This window comes from Macaca mulatta, chromosome 16 (assembly GCF_049350105.2).
Source record: "Macaca mulatta isolate MMU2019108-1 chromosome 16, T2T-MMU8v2.0, whole genome shotgun sequence".
NCBI lineage: Eukaryota > Metazoa > Chordata > Mammalia > Primates > Cercopithecidae > Macaca > Macaca mulatta.
In genome coordinates, this window is record NC_133421.1 from 66,535,209 (window position 1) to 66,550,442 (window position 15,234).

General features: G+C 47.7%; 1 protein-coding gene across 8 annotated transcripts in view; it reads right to left on the reverse strand.

The window, feature by feature from the left end:
* Window positions 1-4,653: 4,653 nt before the first annotated feature.
* The window catches only part of STAT5B (signal transducer and activator of transcription 5B), a 91,501-nt gene continuing 80,920 nt past the window's right edge, over window positions 4,654-15,234 (reverse strand). For 7 of the 8 annotated variants that reach the window (XM_077971744.1, XM_028836505.2, XM_077971745.1 and 4 more), the window contains 4 exons: window positions 12,797-12,967; window positions 8,192-8,243; window positions 7,779-7,886; window positions 4,654-7,305 (listed from right to left, as the gene is read on the reverse strand). In XM_077971744.1, coding sequence (XP_077827870.1) covers window positions 7,179-7,305; window positions 7,779-7,886; window positions 8,192-8,243; window positions 12,797-12,967 — 458 coding nt within the window. In that variant the 3' untranslated portion in view covers window positions 4,654-7,178. The remainder of the gene's footprint in view (window positions 7,306-7,778; window positions 7,887-8,191; window positions 8,244-12,796; window positions 12,968-15,234) is intronic. The other variant, XM_077971746.1, reaches the window with a different exon arrangement.

Sequence of the window (15,234 nt, forward strand, 5' to 3'; positions counted from 1 at the left end):
TGGGTCCCAACTGGGAAATCCGGCCGCCAGGCCTGAAGGAGGAGCTGGAGGAGGGGGGTGCTCTTAAAGGGGCAGGTTGCCTACGGGACTGCTGGTCAGGTGCTAGCCCAAGTTGGCAGTTCGGGGAGTTAGGGCCAGACTAGCATGGTCCTGCAGGTGAAGGAACAGAAAGGTGTGTGTGGGAAAGAGCGACATTAAGTCACTTGAGCTGAGAGAGGGGCAAACTTTACCTTCAAGCAGGCTCAAGCTTGAGAACTCTTAAAACCCCAACGCGGCTGGGCACGGTGGCTCACGCCTGTAATCCCAGCACTTTGGGAGGCCGAGATGGGTGGATCATCTGAGGTCAGGAGTTTGACACCAGCCTGACCAACATGGTGAAACCCCATCTCTACTAAAAATACAAAATTAGCCAGAAGTGGTGGCACATGTCTGTAATCTCAGCTACTTGGGAGACTGAGGCAGGAGAATCGCTTGAACCGGGAGGCAGAGGTGCCACCACGCCTGGCTAATTTTTGTATTTTTAGTAGAGACGGGGTTTCACCATGTTGGCCAGGCTGGTCTCAAACTCTTGACCTCATGTGATCCACCCTCCTCGGCCTCCCAAAGTGCTGGGATTACAGGTGTGAGCCACCATGCCCAGCCAGTCACTTACAGTTTATCTTAACTTTATGTGGTTATTGGGTGACCATCTGCGTTAGCTTACTGGCTTTATCCCAAGGAAAATTACAAACTTTTTTTTTTTTTGCAGAGTTTTGCTCGTTGCCCAGGCTGGAGTTCAATGGCACGATCTCAGCTCACTGCAACCTCCACCTCCCAGATTCAAGCAATTCTCCTGCCTCAGCCTCCCGAGTAGCTGGGATTACAGGTGTGCATCACCACACCCAGCTAATCTTTTGTATTTTTAGTAGAGACGGGGTTTCACCATGTTGGCCAGGCTGGTCTCAAACTCCTGACTTCAAGTGATCCACCTGCCTCGGCCTCCCAGAGTGCTGGGATTACAGGCGTGAGCCACTGCACCCAGCCAGTCACATATAGTTTATCTTAACTTTACCTGGTTATTGGGTGACCATCTGTGTTAGCCTTATTGCCTTCTCCCCAAGGAAAATTACAAACTTTTTTTTTTTTTTTTTTTTTGAGACGGAGTCTTGCTATGTCACCGAGGCTGGAGTGCAGTGGTGCAAAGTCGGTCAGCTCACTGCAAGCTCCGCCTCCTAGGTTCACGCCATTCTCCTGCCTCAGCCTCCTGAGTAGCTGGGACTACAGGTGCCCACCACCACGCCCGGCTAATTTTTTTGTATTTTTAGTAGAGACGGGGCTTCACCACGTTAGCCAGGATGGTCTCTCAATCTCCTGATCTCGTGATCCACCCGCCTTGGCCTCCCAAAGTGCCGGGACTACAGGTGTGAGCCACCGCGCCCGGCCTGTGTTTTGTTTTTGAGACAGGGTCTTGCTCTGTTGCCTAGGCTGGAGTGCAGTGGTGTGATCATAGCTCACTGCAACCTCAACCTCCTGGGCTCAAGCCATCCTCCTGTCTCAGCCTCCCGAGGGGCTGGAACTACAGGCACGCACCACTACACTCAGCTAATTTTATTTTTTGTTGAGACAGGACCTCCCCATGTTGCCCAGGCTAGTGTGTTCTTGACCTAGGTTCTCAAAACACTAAAACCACTCCCTTCCTCCCCTCACTTGCCCCTGGATAACTTTGAGAAGAGAGCTACTACTTGCTGAATACCTCTCTTCTCTTCAGAGCTGAGCTTCTTTCAACAGGTGTGTTCTCACTCTCTGGCTCACTCACCTCACTTTTACGTTTCTTCTTGCTGAGATCTTGCATTTGCTTTTATTATTTATTTAGAGACAGGGTCTCCCTCTGTTGTCCAGGCTGGAGTTCAGTGACCTGGTCACAGCTCATTGCAACCTTGAATTCCTGGGATCAAGTGATCCTCCCACCCTAGCCTCTGAGTGGCCAGGACTACAGGCATGTGCCACCACACCCAGCTAATTAAAAAAATTTTTTTTGTAGAGACAGGGGGTCTCACTATGTTGCCCAGACTGGTCGGGAACTCCCGGTCTCAGCAGTCCTCCTACCTTAGCCTTCCGAAGTGCTGGAATTACAGATGTGAGGCACTAGGCCTGGCCCAATAACAACTTTATTAGATATAATTCACATACCATACAAATCACCCAGTTAGTGTACAATTCAAGATCTAGTAGATCCAGAGATATGTGCAACCAACACCAGAGACAATTTTATAACATTTTCATTACCTCAAAAATAAACCCTGTGGAGTCTCTCTGAGCCTACTCTGCCTCGGGAGACTGCCCAATTTGTTAAATAAATAAAATAAAATAAAATACCCCAAACATGGGCTGGGCGTGGTGGCTCACACCTATAATCCCAGAACTTTGGGAGGCCGAAGCAGGTGAATCACCTGAGGTCAGGAGTTCAAGACCAGCCTGGCCAACATGGCAAAACTCTGTCTCTACTAAAAATACAAAAATTAGTTGGGCGTGGTGGCGGGCACCTATAATCCCAGCTACTTGGGAGGCTGAGGCAGGAGAATCGCTTGAAACTGGGAGGTGGAGATTGTAGTGAGCCGAGATGGCGCCACTGCACTCCAGCCTGGGAGACAGAGTGAGACTCTGTCTCAAGAAAAACCAAACAAAACCCCCCAAAAAACCCAAACCCTGTATCCTTTCACTATTACCTCCAAACTCCTTCCCAGCCTCTAGGCAACCTCAAATTTACTTTGTCTCCATAGATTTGCCTATCCTAGACATTTCCTATAAATGGCATCATATAATATGTGGTCTTTTGTACTTGACTTTTCTTTTTCCTCGCTCTGTCACCCAGGCTGGAGTGCAGTAGCATGACCACAGCTACAGTGATCCTCCCACCTCAGCCTCCTGAGTAGGTGGGACTACAGGGGTGCACCACCACGTCCAGCTACTTTTTGTATCTTTTTGTAGAGATGGGGTTTCACTGTGTTGTCCAGGCTGGTCTTGAACTGCTGCACTCCAGTGATCCCTCGCCTCAGCCTCCCAAAGTGCTGAAATCCCAGCCGTGAGCCACTGTGCCCGGCCTGGTTTCTTTCATCTAGCATGATGTTGTCAAGGTTCATCCATGTAGTCCTGTGTGTCAGCACTTCACTCCTTTTTATGGCTGTACATTCCATTGTACAGATATACCATAATACATTTTGTTTATTCATCAGTTGATGGGCATTTGGGTTGTTTGTTTCTGCCCTTTGGCTATTACGCATGATGCTGTTATGAACATTTATCAGTGTTTCTGTATATATATGTTCTCATTGTTCTTATGTAGATACATACAAGTGAAATGGCTGGGTCTTTTTTTTTGAGACAAGAGTCTTGCTCTGTCGCCCAGGCTGGAGGGCAATGGCGCGATCTTGGCTCAGTGCAATCTCTGCCTCCCGGGTTCAAGCGATTCTCCTGCCTCAGCCTCCTGAGTAGCTGGGATTACAGGTGCGTGCCACCACACCCGGCTAATTTTTTTGTATTTTTAGTAGAGACGGGGTTTCACCATGTTGGCTAGGCTGGTCTCGAACTCATGACCTCAGGTGATCCACCCACCTCGGCCTCCCGAAATGCTGGGATTACAGGCGTGAGCCACCGTGCCCGGCTCTATTTGTTCCTTAAGAGTCAGCTCCAGGCTGGGCATGGTGGTTTACGCCTGTAATCCCAGCATTTTGGGAGGCCAAAGCGGGTAGATCACCTGAGGTCGTGAGTTTGAGACCAGCCTGGTCAACATGGTGAAACCCCATCTCTGCTGAAAACACAAAAATTAGCCAGGAGTGGTGGCGCCTGTAATCCCAGCTGCTCAATTAAAACAAAACAAAACAAAACAAAACAAAACAAAACAAAAAAACTTCGAGTTGCGCAGTGTCCTTCCTGCATGTTCTTTTGCATGACTTTGGGATGCCTTGATTGCAGCAGGAACTGATACCCTAGCATAATCAGTTGTGGTAGCTGCCTTTCTCCAACTGTGAGCCTCTGCCGGGAAGGAACCATTTCTCATCCCACACACACAATGCTGAACTCAGGGTCAGATACTCTAAATGTGCTGAATCTCAAGGACAAGCTTTCGGCTGGGCGCAGTGGCTCACATCTGTAATCCCAGCACTTCGGGAGGCCGAGGTGGGTGGATCACAAGGTCAGGAGATCGAGACCATCCTGGTTAACACGGTGAAACCTCGTCTCTACTAAAAAATACAAAAAAATTAGCCAGGTGTGGTGGCGGGCGCTTGTAGTTCCAGCTACTCGGGAGGCTGAGGCAGGAGAATGGTGTGAAGCCAGGAGGCGGAGCTTGCAGTGAGCCAAGATCACGCTACTGCACTCCAGCCTGTGTGGCAGCTGGAAAAAAGAGAGAAAAGAAAAAAGGACAAGCTTTCTGGAGTCAGGAGGCAAGAAGATGAGACCATCATTCTAATTTTCAAAACATCACATGAGCAGGAAGGTATGAAAGGCCCCATCTGCCATCAGAGCTAATGACGTGCCCTCTGAGGCTGCCAACTCCCAACCACCCAACCAGTTCCCTTTTTCAGAGTCACGCTGATGATTTGAAACTTATCCCTGTGTTCAAGCTGCCCTCCCTTGGCACGTGACAGAAAAAAGTAAAAACAGGACTCAATACCATCCCTTCAGAGGAAGCCTTTATTGTAACATAAAATACACAACTTTGTGACTGCCCCAAATTGTACACAATACTTTTTTTGGGTGGCTAAATAACTAATCTGCCTTGACACTAAAATATGTATCTGAAATAATTTCACAAAGTTTTAAAAAGAAAAATTATAAAAAGTATACTTTCATTTTAAGTTATATTCATTTTGGTCTCTCCCTACCCCCTAGAAAAACCCTGCACATCCCACACACGGAGCTGAAACCTTTGAGGACTTGTGTGTCTGGGAGTGGGTGAGAGGCTGATGGGGTCAAGACACACCACTACCTTTTCTTGTGATTTGCAGGAACAGGGAGGAGAGAGAAGATAGAACGCAGAGAGCGAGCACACCTTTCATCAAAAATCTCTACTCTCCAGGCACAGCCTCAGTAACACCGAGGACAGCTCACAACTGGAACTGGACAAGCAGGGGAACCCCACGCTCAGGGAAGCCACACTCATCAGCTCTCTTCCTCCCCAACCCAGTGCCAACTGCAAAGTGAGCTCGAAGCGGCCCGGGACGGCCTGGCTGCTCTGTCCTCAGCAGGCCCTGGGGTGGGTCCACTCCCAACCTGAAAGTGTATCAAGTCTGACCCCCCACCAGGGTTGCTGGAACAGACAGCGAGGTCTCAGAGGCAGGTGTTGGTGAAGCATCTCTGGGTGACGGGCAGGGAGGGGCTCTTTGAGCCTAGGTCCCTGAATAGGCAGGCTCTCCTTCTCACCTTTCCCCAATGCGCCCATCCTCATGGTTGGAATTTTCATCAAATCTTGAGGGGTAGGGAGGGACTGAGTGGGATGTGGGTAGCCTGCTCCTCAAAGGCAGAGAGACTCTACTGCCTGGCATAGAAAAATAAATCAGTGTATGAAACCAAGCCAAGGCAAACGGCAGCTTTAAAAAAGTCATCTTCCAATAAATAATTTACTATAGAGGAATATTTTTCTTTAACAGTAAAACACTGATAAATTCAGAAGTTATTTTTGTAAAAAAAATATCTGTTTATTTACTCTCATGTATAAAAATAAGGTTTTTGGGGCCATCCTCTCCTGGGGGTGCTCATGCCCTTCTTTTGGAGAGGGGGCCGAGGGGTGACCTTTTAGGCCTTACCCGTAAGCTATTTTAATACACCTGCTCACCCCCGCTTCCCCCACTGCCTGCTGTAGCCCATTCCTTCCTTCTGGTGTAAAGCTACAGAAGAAGTCGTGGAACAAAATTATACCGAGGCTTTTGTTTTGTTTTGTTTTTATACTTTCATCAAACTCCCCAGCAAACCTGCTGACTGCATTTCCTCACGTTACCAACACCCGCCAGGACCCCACAGCAGGGTGACCCGCTGAGCAAGCTGGCCTAGGTTCAGCCCACACTGCTGCCACCTACTCTTCAAGACATCAGGTGTGAACAGAGAATGGGAATGAGGTGACCTGGGTTCGAATGACCCAGGGCCCAATGCACAAGAGAGAATTTTGATGTCAAATTATGGTGGGAAGGGGAAAACAAAAAAGATCCAACTTAGAAACAGAAACATGATTCAACATTTGCAAAAAGCATTATTAATAAGCCTGAAGAACACCTCCGACTGTGCATCCGCTGGCTCAGAGAAAGGCTGGGCAGCCGGAACAGCACCTTCCTGGGTAACCAGGCAACAGTCTCAGCGCCCAGGAGTCAGGGCTGTGTGCTCCACTCTGGCCAGAACACAAACGGCGTTGGCACTGTAAGCTCTCAGTTACATGGCCCTCTTTTCTCTCCTCTATTTCTCCAAACATGTGTGCACACCCAGAGGAACTGAGTGGCAATTCCAGGGTGCGGGCAGGCAGGAGGGGAGAAAGCACAAGGAGAGAATGTTAAGATGAGCTAAGTGTTATGTGAAAAGCCACCGCCCATCCGAAAGCCTGTGACTTCCCTTGCCCCAACAATCTTTGTAGGTTGCTCCCTTTCCCATTCCTACCCAAGAACACAGGGGTGGGGGAGAGGGAAGGCTCTCTTTGTCAAAAAGCAGTTATCTACATTTCAGAAGAAAAGCAGAGACAATCACGGTTATATATCAATTGCTTGGCAGACAGAGTGACGAAGACTCACTGGAGCACACGTGCTTTCTCCTCCCTTTGTCCGTCTCTTACTCAAACAACCACATGTCAAAGTCCAGCCACTCTTAAGACACATGGCCAACTTCCAGGCTTCACGAAACTCACTGCCTTTTTGCACAAAGTAAAAACCACCAGAGCCTCTGTCTGTGGCCTCTTTGCTACAACTAAACTCTTGGACAGTGAGAGGGAGAAACACCATAATGTGCAAACACACACACACACACACACACACACAAACACATACTCGCACTCCCTTTGCTGGTGCCACCATGCACAGAAACACTAAGGTCACAACTAGTATTAACACTTCACATTATGAGTATTGTTTCCAAAGAGAAGCGATTCATGGAATTAAAACATCCACAAGAGTGATTCCTCTGGTGAGGATGAAGAAGCTGAAGACGGAGAGGTCGCGGGGTCACGACTGTGCGTGTGGGATCCACTGACTGTCCATTGGCCGGCCCAGGAGCTCCTCCACACGCCGTGCCACGTCCATTGTGTCCTCCAGATCGAAATCCCCATCGGTGTCAAGGACTGAATCAGGGCTTGGGAGGGAAAGAGGGATGAAGGGAGGGGGAAAGGCTGTGAGAGACCACCCCAAGCTCCACAGGCCACCAGGGGAGCAGTCTGAGCCAGCCTATGCCCTCAGCCTGGGGCATAATGGGAAAAGAATGACCATTCGAACAGCTGGCTACACAGCAACTCAGACTGAAATGCCCTCCCCAGTTACCTCTCACAACGGCTGTCCAGACACAGCACAACTCCACTCAGTCCTTAGAGCAAGAAAAATCTCCATTTTGAGAGAGGGGAACAGATGACATTTGCCCAACCCAACTCTAAACCACCAATCACTTCTGGTCAAATCTCTCCCTCCCAAAGGCCAGAGCCCGGGCAAGGGCTGCCTGGTCTCAGATCTAGAGGAGCTCTGGATTCCTTTGCCCACCAGCCCTCCAGGGGTCCAGCCTGGGGCCAAGCCCCCAGTTCTTCCCCTGTGGACCCCAACAAGAACGCCACCTACTTCTGTGGGTACATGTTATAGTGAGCCTGGGGGCACACAGCTGGGGAGGGGGCCTGGTCCATGTACGTGGCGCTGCCGCTCCCGGCATCTGCAGATGCGTTCACAAACCTGCAGAAGGAAGAGAAGAGCTTCAGCCGCCAGGGAGGCCGGGGCAGCTGATGGGGAGGGGACCGAGGGGCATGTTTGTCTTTCTCGGGGTGTAGAAGGACAAAGTGCCCACTTGGCCCTGGAGCTCCAGCTACAGGAGTGGGCACTCGGGTACTGGCACAGCGTGACCAAGCCCAGGTCCCTCCCCAGGGCTGAGACAGGTTTCCTGGGGGAGCAGAAAGCTGGGCCCAGGATCAGGGTGGGAGGCAGGGTCTGGGGAAGGAGGAAAGAGGCAGAAGGAGGGCCAGAGCCACCTGGCCACTTACTCAGGGACCACTTGCTTGATCTGTGGCTTCACGTATCCATCAACGGCTTTAGCTGCCAAGGGGAGAACGTGGTGAATCAAAGTGCTCAAGTGAAATAAAAATGTGATCTTCCTTATGAATCACATCTTTTCTTAGGACAGAACACAACCACCTAACTTATCTAAGGATATGACACAAGCCCTTAATATTTCTTTTTTGTTTTGTTTTTTGAAACAGTCTCACTCTGTCATCCAGGCTGGAGTACAGTGGTGCAATCTCGGTTCACTGCAGCCTCTGCCTCCCAGGTTCAAATGATTCTCATGCCTCAGCCTCCTGAGTAGCTGGATTACAGATGCACCACCACACTTTGGCTAATATTTGTATTTTTAGTAGAGACAGGGTTCCACCATGCTGCCCAGGCTGTTTTCTAACTCCTGACCTCAAGTGATCTGCCCACCTTGGCCCCGCAAAGTGCTGGGATTACAGGCGTGAGCCACTGCACTTGGCCAAGCATTTAATATTTCAATCTGTTAGGAAGACCTGGTAAAGGAGAAGGTCAGCACTAAAACTGAAATTCAAGATGTCTTCCAAATTGGCTTGGATGTTTCAATAAATTCTTCAAACCACGGAAACTATGTACTTCAATACAAATCTAAGTCAAGCACTAATTGCGTACTAATTAAAAAAAAATACCTTGAAAAGCTTAAAGTCCAAGATGCAGCAGAGAGACAGGATTTGCTCTACCTGACCCAGGGGATAAAATCAGGACCAGGAGGGGCAGGTCCTAAGAGGACAAATGTTCAGCCATGTAGGGAAGAATGTTCTAAGTAGAACTGCCCAGAAAAGAAATGATTTATCTTAGGAAGGACTGATTTCCTTGTCACTGGAGGTTTTCTTTTTTTTCTTTTTTGACAGAGTCTCGCTCTGTTGCCCACGCTGGAGTGCAGTGGTGCGATCTCAGCTCACTGCAACCTCCACCTCCTGGGTTCAAGCGATTCTTGTGCTTCAGTCTCCCGAGTGGCTGGGATTACAGGTGCGTGACACCAAGCCCAGCTAATTTTTGTATTTTTGGTAGAGACAGGGTTTCTTCATGTTGGTCAGGTCTCAAACCCCTGACCTCAAGTGATCCACCGTTTTGGCCTCCCAAAGTGCTGGGATTACAGGTGTGAGCCACGGTGCCTGACCATCATTGGAGGTTTTCAAGCAGAAGGTGCATATGCACTGGTCAGGGATCCTATGGAAAGGCCTAGGCACTGGAGAGCCACTGATCTGACCTGATGATGTCTGAGGTTCCTCTAACTCTGAGTGTCTAGTCTTTCAGGGAAGGGAAGGCTACTTTTCCCAGCACGTGCACGCTTCTTCACGCCTGGTGCTTCCGCATTTGGGGTACTTTGATGTCACTAGTCCCAGTGAGTGATGTTGGTGCCAAGAATGCGATGTGTCCTTTGCTTCCCACAGAATCCCCACTGGGATGTGGCAGATGAGCAGATAAACCTGCACATGATCTGGTCGACCAGTTACCTTTTCAGAAGGCTGACTATGGAAATCCAGGTAAGCAGGTAGTAAGAATGTGATATCTGACATGGGAGAATGAAGTCTTGTTTCTGGGTATGTGAATACAGGAATCAGTACAATGTTAATTATACTAGGCAAGGACGATCCCACTATGATTACAGGACAAAGAGCTTGTCATTTAAGTAGCCCAAGAGGGTGAAATGCTGCAGGGTTCACCAATTGCTTGTTACCCTAATCTTCTTCTTCCAGGGCTTCCAGTGTCAGGAGCGACCTTTTCATAATACCTCATGTTTTTTTTGTGCTTTACAGTGTGTAGAGAATTTTATAGATTGGCTAAGAAGCTAAAAACCAAAGAAATGCTGCCAGAAATAGGACTTTTTTTTTCTGAAACAGGATCTTACTCTGTCATATATGCTACAGTACAATGGCACAATCATAGCTCATTGCAGCCTCTAATTCCTGGGCTCAACCAATCCTCCAGCCTCTGCCTTCTGAGTAGCTGGGACTACAGGCATGTGCCACCAAGCGCAGCTCACTTTCATTTTTGTAGATATGGAGTCTCACTATGTTGCCCAGGCTGGTCTCAAACTCCTAGGCTCAAGCAATCCTCCTTCCTTGGCCTACTAAAGTGCTGGAATTACAGGCATGAGACACTGTGCCCAGGCCCAAATTATAAGCATCTTAAATAACGAACATGTAACTCACCATAATACAATGGGACTGTAGGCAATCATCAAAATGATGTTGGAAGATTACATTTACTGAGCTGCAACTCTGCACAGGATATATATATTTTTTGCGGCAGTCTTGCTTTGTTCCCAGGCTAGAGTGCAGTGGCGTGATCTCGGCTCACTGCAACCTCCGCCTCCCGGGTTCAAGCGATTCTCTTGCCTCAGCCTCCTGAGTAGTGGGATTACGGGTGTCTGCCACCACACCCGGCTAATTTTTGTATTTTTTTTAGTAGAGACGAGGTTTCACCATGTTGGTCAGGCTGGTCTCGAACTCCTGACCTCAAGTGATCTGCCTGCCTCGGCCTCCCAAAGTGCTGGGATTACAGGCGTAAGCCACCATGCCCAGCTACCTAGGATATATTTCCAAGTGAAAAAAATAAAAAGTCACAAAAAATTATATATAGTATGGTCCAAACCCCAACCTTTTACCCTGAACTCCAAGGCTGGAGTGCTCTGACCTCAGCTCTTACCACTTATCTTCCCTGCTGAACAGGCTCCAGCCTCCCTGGCCCTCCTGAGGCTTTCCAGACATGCCCATTCTCAACCCAGGATTTTTGTACTTGTTCTCTTGGCATAGAATGTTTTTTCTCTAGATCTTTGTATGGCTAGCTTCCTCACTTCATTTATGACTATTCAAATATCACATCCTGGCTGGGTACAGACTCACGCCTATAATCCCAGAAACTTGGGGGACTAAGGAAGGAGCACTGCTTGAGCCCAGGAATTTGAGACCAGTCTGGGAAACACAGCAAGACCCCAGATCTATAAAAATAAAATAATTAACCAGGATTGGTGGTGCATGCCTATAGTCCCAACTATGTGGGAGGCTCAGGTGGGGGGATCCCTTGAGCCTAGCAGTTGGAGACTGCAGTGAGCAATGTACTCCAGCCTGGGCAACAAAGTGAGACCCTGTCTCAAAAACAAAAACAAAAACAAAAAAAACATGTTCTCAGAGAAACCCCCTTTGACCACTCTAGTAAAATAACACCTCCATTCTCCTCCCTGCCACTTCTCTATCCCTCTACCTTGCTTTGTCTTCAGAGCGCCCATCACTAAATGAATACATTTGTGTTTTGTTTGTTTGTTTTTGAGACAGAGTCTCACTCTGTTGCCCAAGCTGGAGTGCAGTGGCATAATCTCGGCTCACTGCAACCTCCCCCTCCCTGGTTCAAGTGATTCTCCTGCCTCAGCCTCCCAAGTAGCTGGAATTACAGGCACCCGCCACCACACCCAGCTACTTTTCGTATTTTTAGTAGAGATGGGGTTTCACCACATTGGCCAGGCTGGTTTCAAACTCCTGACCTTGGGTGATCTACCTGCCTCAGCCTCCCAAAAGGCTGGGATTACAGGCATGAGCCACTGTGCCTGGCCTGAATATATGTTTCCTTGTTTATGGTCTTCATTCTCCTGCTAGATTTAACCTCCAAACAGGAACTTCAAACATCAGGTGATGCAATGTATAATACATACCTGTTTAGAGAGTGCAAGAATAGTCACTAAATCATCCATAGAGGTTAATCTCTAGATGAGAGATGTTGTGTGGTATCTGTTTTTTTGTTTTTGTTTTTGAGACGGAGTTTCACTCTTGTTGCCTAGCCTGGAGTGCAACAGCACGATCTCAGCTCACTGTAACCTCCACCTCCTAGGTTCAGCCTCCCAAAGTGCTGGGATTATAGGAGTGAACCACCACGCCTGACTTTCTTTCTTTTTTTTTTTTTTTTTGATCCTGAGTCTCACTCTATTGCCCAGGCTGGAGTGCAGTGGCACAGTCTCAGCTCACTGCGATCTCCACCCTCTGGGTTCAAGTGATTCTCATGCCTCAGCCTCCCGAGTAGCTGCGATTACAGGTACCTGCCACCACACCTAATTTTTGTATTTTTTATAGAAATGAGGTTTCACCATGTTGGCCAGGCTGGTCTGGAACTCCTGACCTCAAATGATCCGCCTGCCTTGGTCTCCCAAAGTGCTGGGATTACAGGCATGACCCACCGTACCTGGCCTGTTTTCTTTTTCATGCCTTTATGCGTCTTCTGAAAATTTTATAATAAATATGTAATACTTCTAAACTCAGAAAGCAATAAAACTATCTCTGGCATGAAAAACAAAATTTTACCTCTCTAATTTTGTTTGATCTAAGTTTGTATTAAAAAGAATGTTTTCTTCAATTTGGTATCTGGGATTAGTGGCAGATGTGTTTTCTGTACGACTGAAGAATCCAGCCCAGGGTTTACATCTGCCCTGGAAAATGCTCAAACTGCTCTCACTGAATGGTAATTGTGTGGGTTTTCATGCAAGAGAGATAACACACACACACACACGCACGCACACAGGCACGCGCACACACACACACAAAATCAAATCAGAATGCGAACACTGTTACCAGTAGCAGACTCGCAGGGAACTGGTGTGTAGTATTTGGAGTATACTTCATCTTTCGGCCGATCAGGAAACACGTAGATAAGGTAATTCAAGTCTCCCAAGCGGTCGGCTAGGGACCGAATGGAGAAGTCTCTGGTGGTAAAAGGCATCAGATTCCAAAACATTCTTTCCTCTAGATCAATAAACAGAACAATCACATTCTAAACATGATTTCTGAATAGGAAATCTTAAAACCCAAACATACTATAAATTCAAACTTGCCATTATAATGGCTCCAATAGAAATCTCCATTTAAAAATAACCATGGGTTACAGGTGAAGTATTTTTATTCATTTATTTATTTACTTATTTTGAGATGGAGTCTTGCTCTGTTACCAGGCTGGAGTGCAGTGGTGTGATCTTGGCTCACTGCAACCTCCGACTCCCTGGTTCAGGCAATTCTCCTGCCTTAGCCTCCCAAGTAGTTGGGATTACAGGCACGTGCCACCACACCCAGCTAATTTTGTATTTTTAGTAGAGACGGAGTTTCACTATGTTGGCCCGGCCTGAAATATTTTTAAAAGCCATGGGTAGGGGCCAGGCATGGTGGCTCACATCTGTAATCTCACACTTTTGGAGGCCTGGACAGGTGGATCACCTGAGGTTAGGAGTTTGAGACCAGCCTGGCCAACATGATGAAACCCCGTCTCCACTAAAAATACAAAAATCAGCCAATTGTGGTGGCGCTCATCCGTAGTCCCAGGTACTATGCTGAGGCGGGAGGATGGCTTGAGGCTGGGAGGTGGAGATTGCAGTGAGCTGAGATCATGACACTGCACTCCAGCCTGGGTGACAGAGACTCCATCTCAAAAAATAAAAATAAAAAGCCATGGGTAGATAAGCAGGTAATACACCAATCACTTCCCAAGAGATCCAATAATCTCAGACGTTTCAAGTTCAAACAGTATTCCGGTCCTCAGTAGAAGAAACAGTTCTTACTGACCCCCGATCCCTGATTCCCTATACAAAGATATATAAGAGCTAGGAAGCATGCCCACAACCAGAGAAAGCATAAGAGCTATTAAAAGTGATTTTTTTTTTTTTTTTTGAGATTTAGTCTCGCTCTGTCGCCCGGGCTAGAGTGCAGTGGCACCATTTCGGCTCACTGCAAGCTCTGCCTTCTGGGTTCATGCCATTCTCCTGCCTCAGCTTCCCAAGTAGCTGGGACTACAGGTGCCCACCACCACACCTGGCTAATTTTTTTGTATTTTTAGTAGAGATGGGGTTTCACCGTGTTAGCCAGGATGGTCTCAATCTCCTGACCTCATGATTCGCCCGCCCTGGCCTCCCAAAGTGCTGGGATTACAGACGTGAGCCACCATGCCCAGCCTTTTTGTTTGTTTGTTTATGAGACAGGGTCTTACTCTGTTGCCCAGGCTGGAGTACAGTAATGTGATCATGACTCACTGTAACCTTGAACTCCTGGGGTCAAGTGATCATCTCGCCTCACCCTCCAGAGTAGTTGGGACTACAGGCGCACACCATGAGCACCACCATGCCCAGCTAATTAACTTATTTATTTATTTACTTAGAGACAGGGGCTTGCTATGTTGTCCAGGCTGGTCTTAAACTCATGGCCTCAAGAGATCCTCCTGCCTGAGGCTCCCAAAGTGCTGGGATTACAGGCATGAGCCACCGCACCTAGCCAAAAGTTAATAAAAACTTTAATTCACAGAAAACGAACTAGCAAGCTACCCTTATTGTGAGGGTCAGAGGTGAGAACTAACATTCTTGATGCCCTGGTGCAGTGGCTCACGCCCGTAATCCCAATACTTTGGGAGGCCGAAGCAGAGGATTGTTTGAGCCCAGGAGTTCGAGACCAGCCTGGGCAACATACAAACAATTTAAAAATTAGATGGGTGTGGTGGTGCATGTGTGTGGTCCCAGCTAATCAGAAGGCTGAGGCAGGAGGATTGCTTGAGGCCAGGAGGTCGAGGCTGCAGTGAGCCATGTTTGTGCCGCTGCACTCCCGCCCAGGCAAAAGAGTGAGACCCTGTTTCAAAAAAAGAAAAGAACTAACATCTTGGGTAGAATGATTGATGGCAATATCCGTATGTTAAAAGGAATATTTTTACTACTGTAAGAACTCCAAATCATCCAAGTAATTCTTCACTGAAATAAGCTTTATGCAGAGTAATACAATAAGGCAAACATTTTAAGAGGGAAGCAACTGAGATTCTGCACAGACTCTTGTATCATAGGTAGCCATGTCATGGTTTAACTTTCATGTATAACCATGTTGCCATATACTTTCATGCATAACCAAATTAGTAACTGTGTTTCCCATATTAGTATTTTTCATAGGCTGCCTTATTAAAAGTATGTCATGGCTATACATTTGTGTTTCCCATAATTAGAAGTGACCCCAACAAATAGTAAGTACCCACTAAATTATTTGTT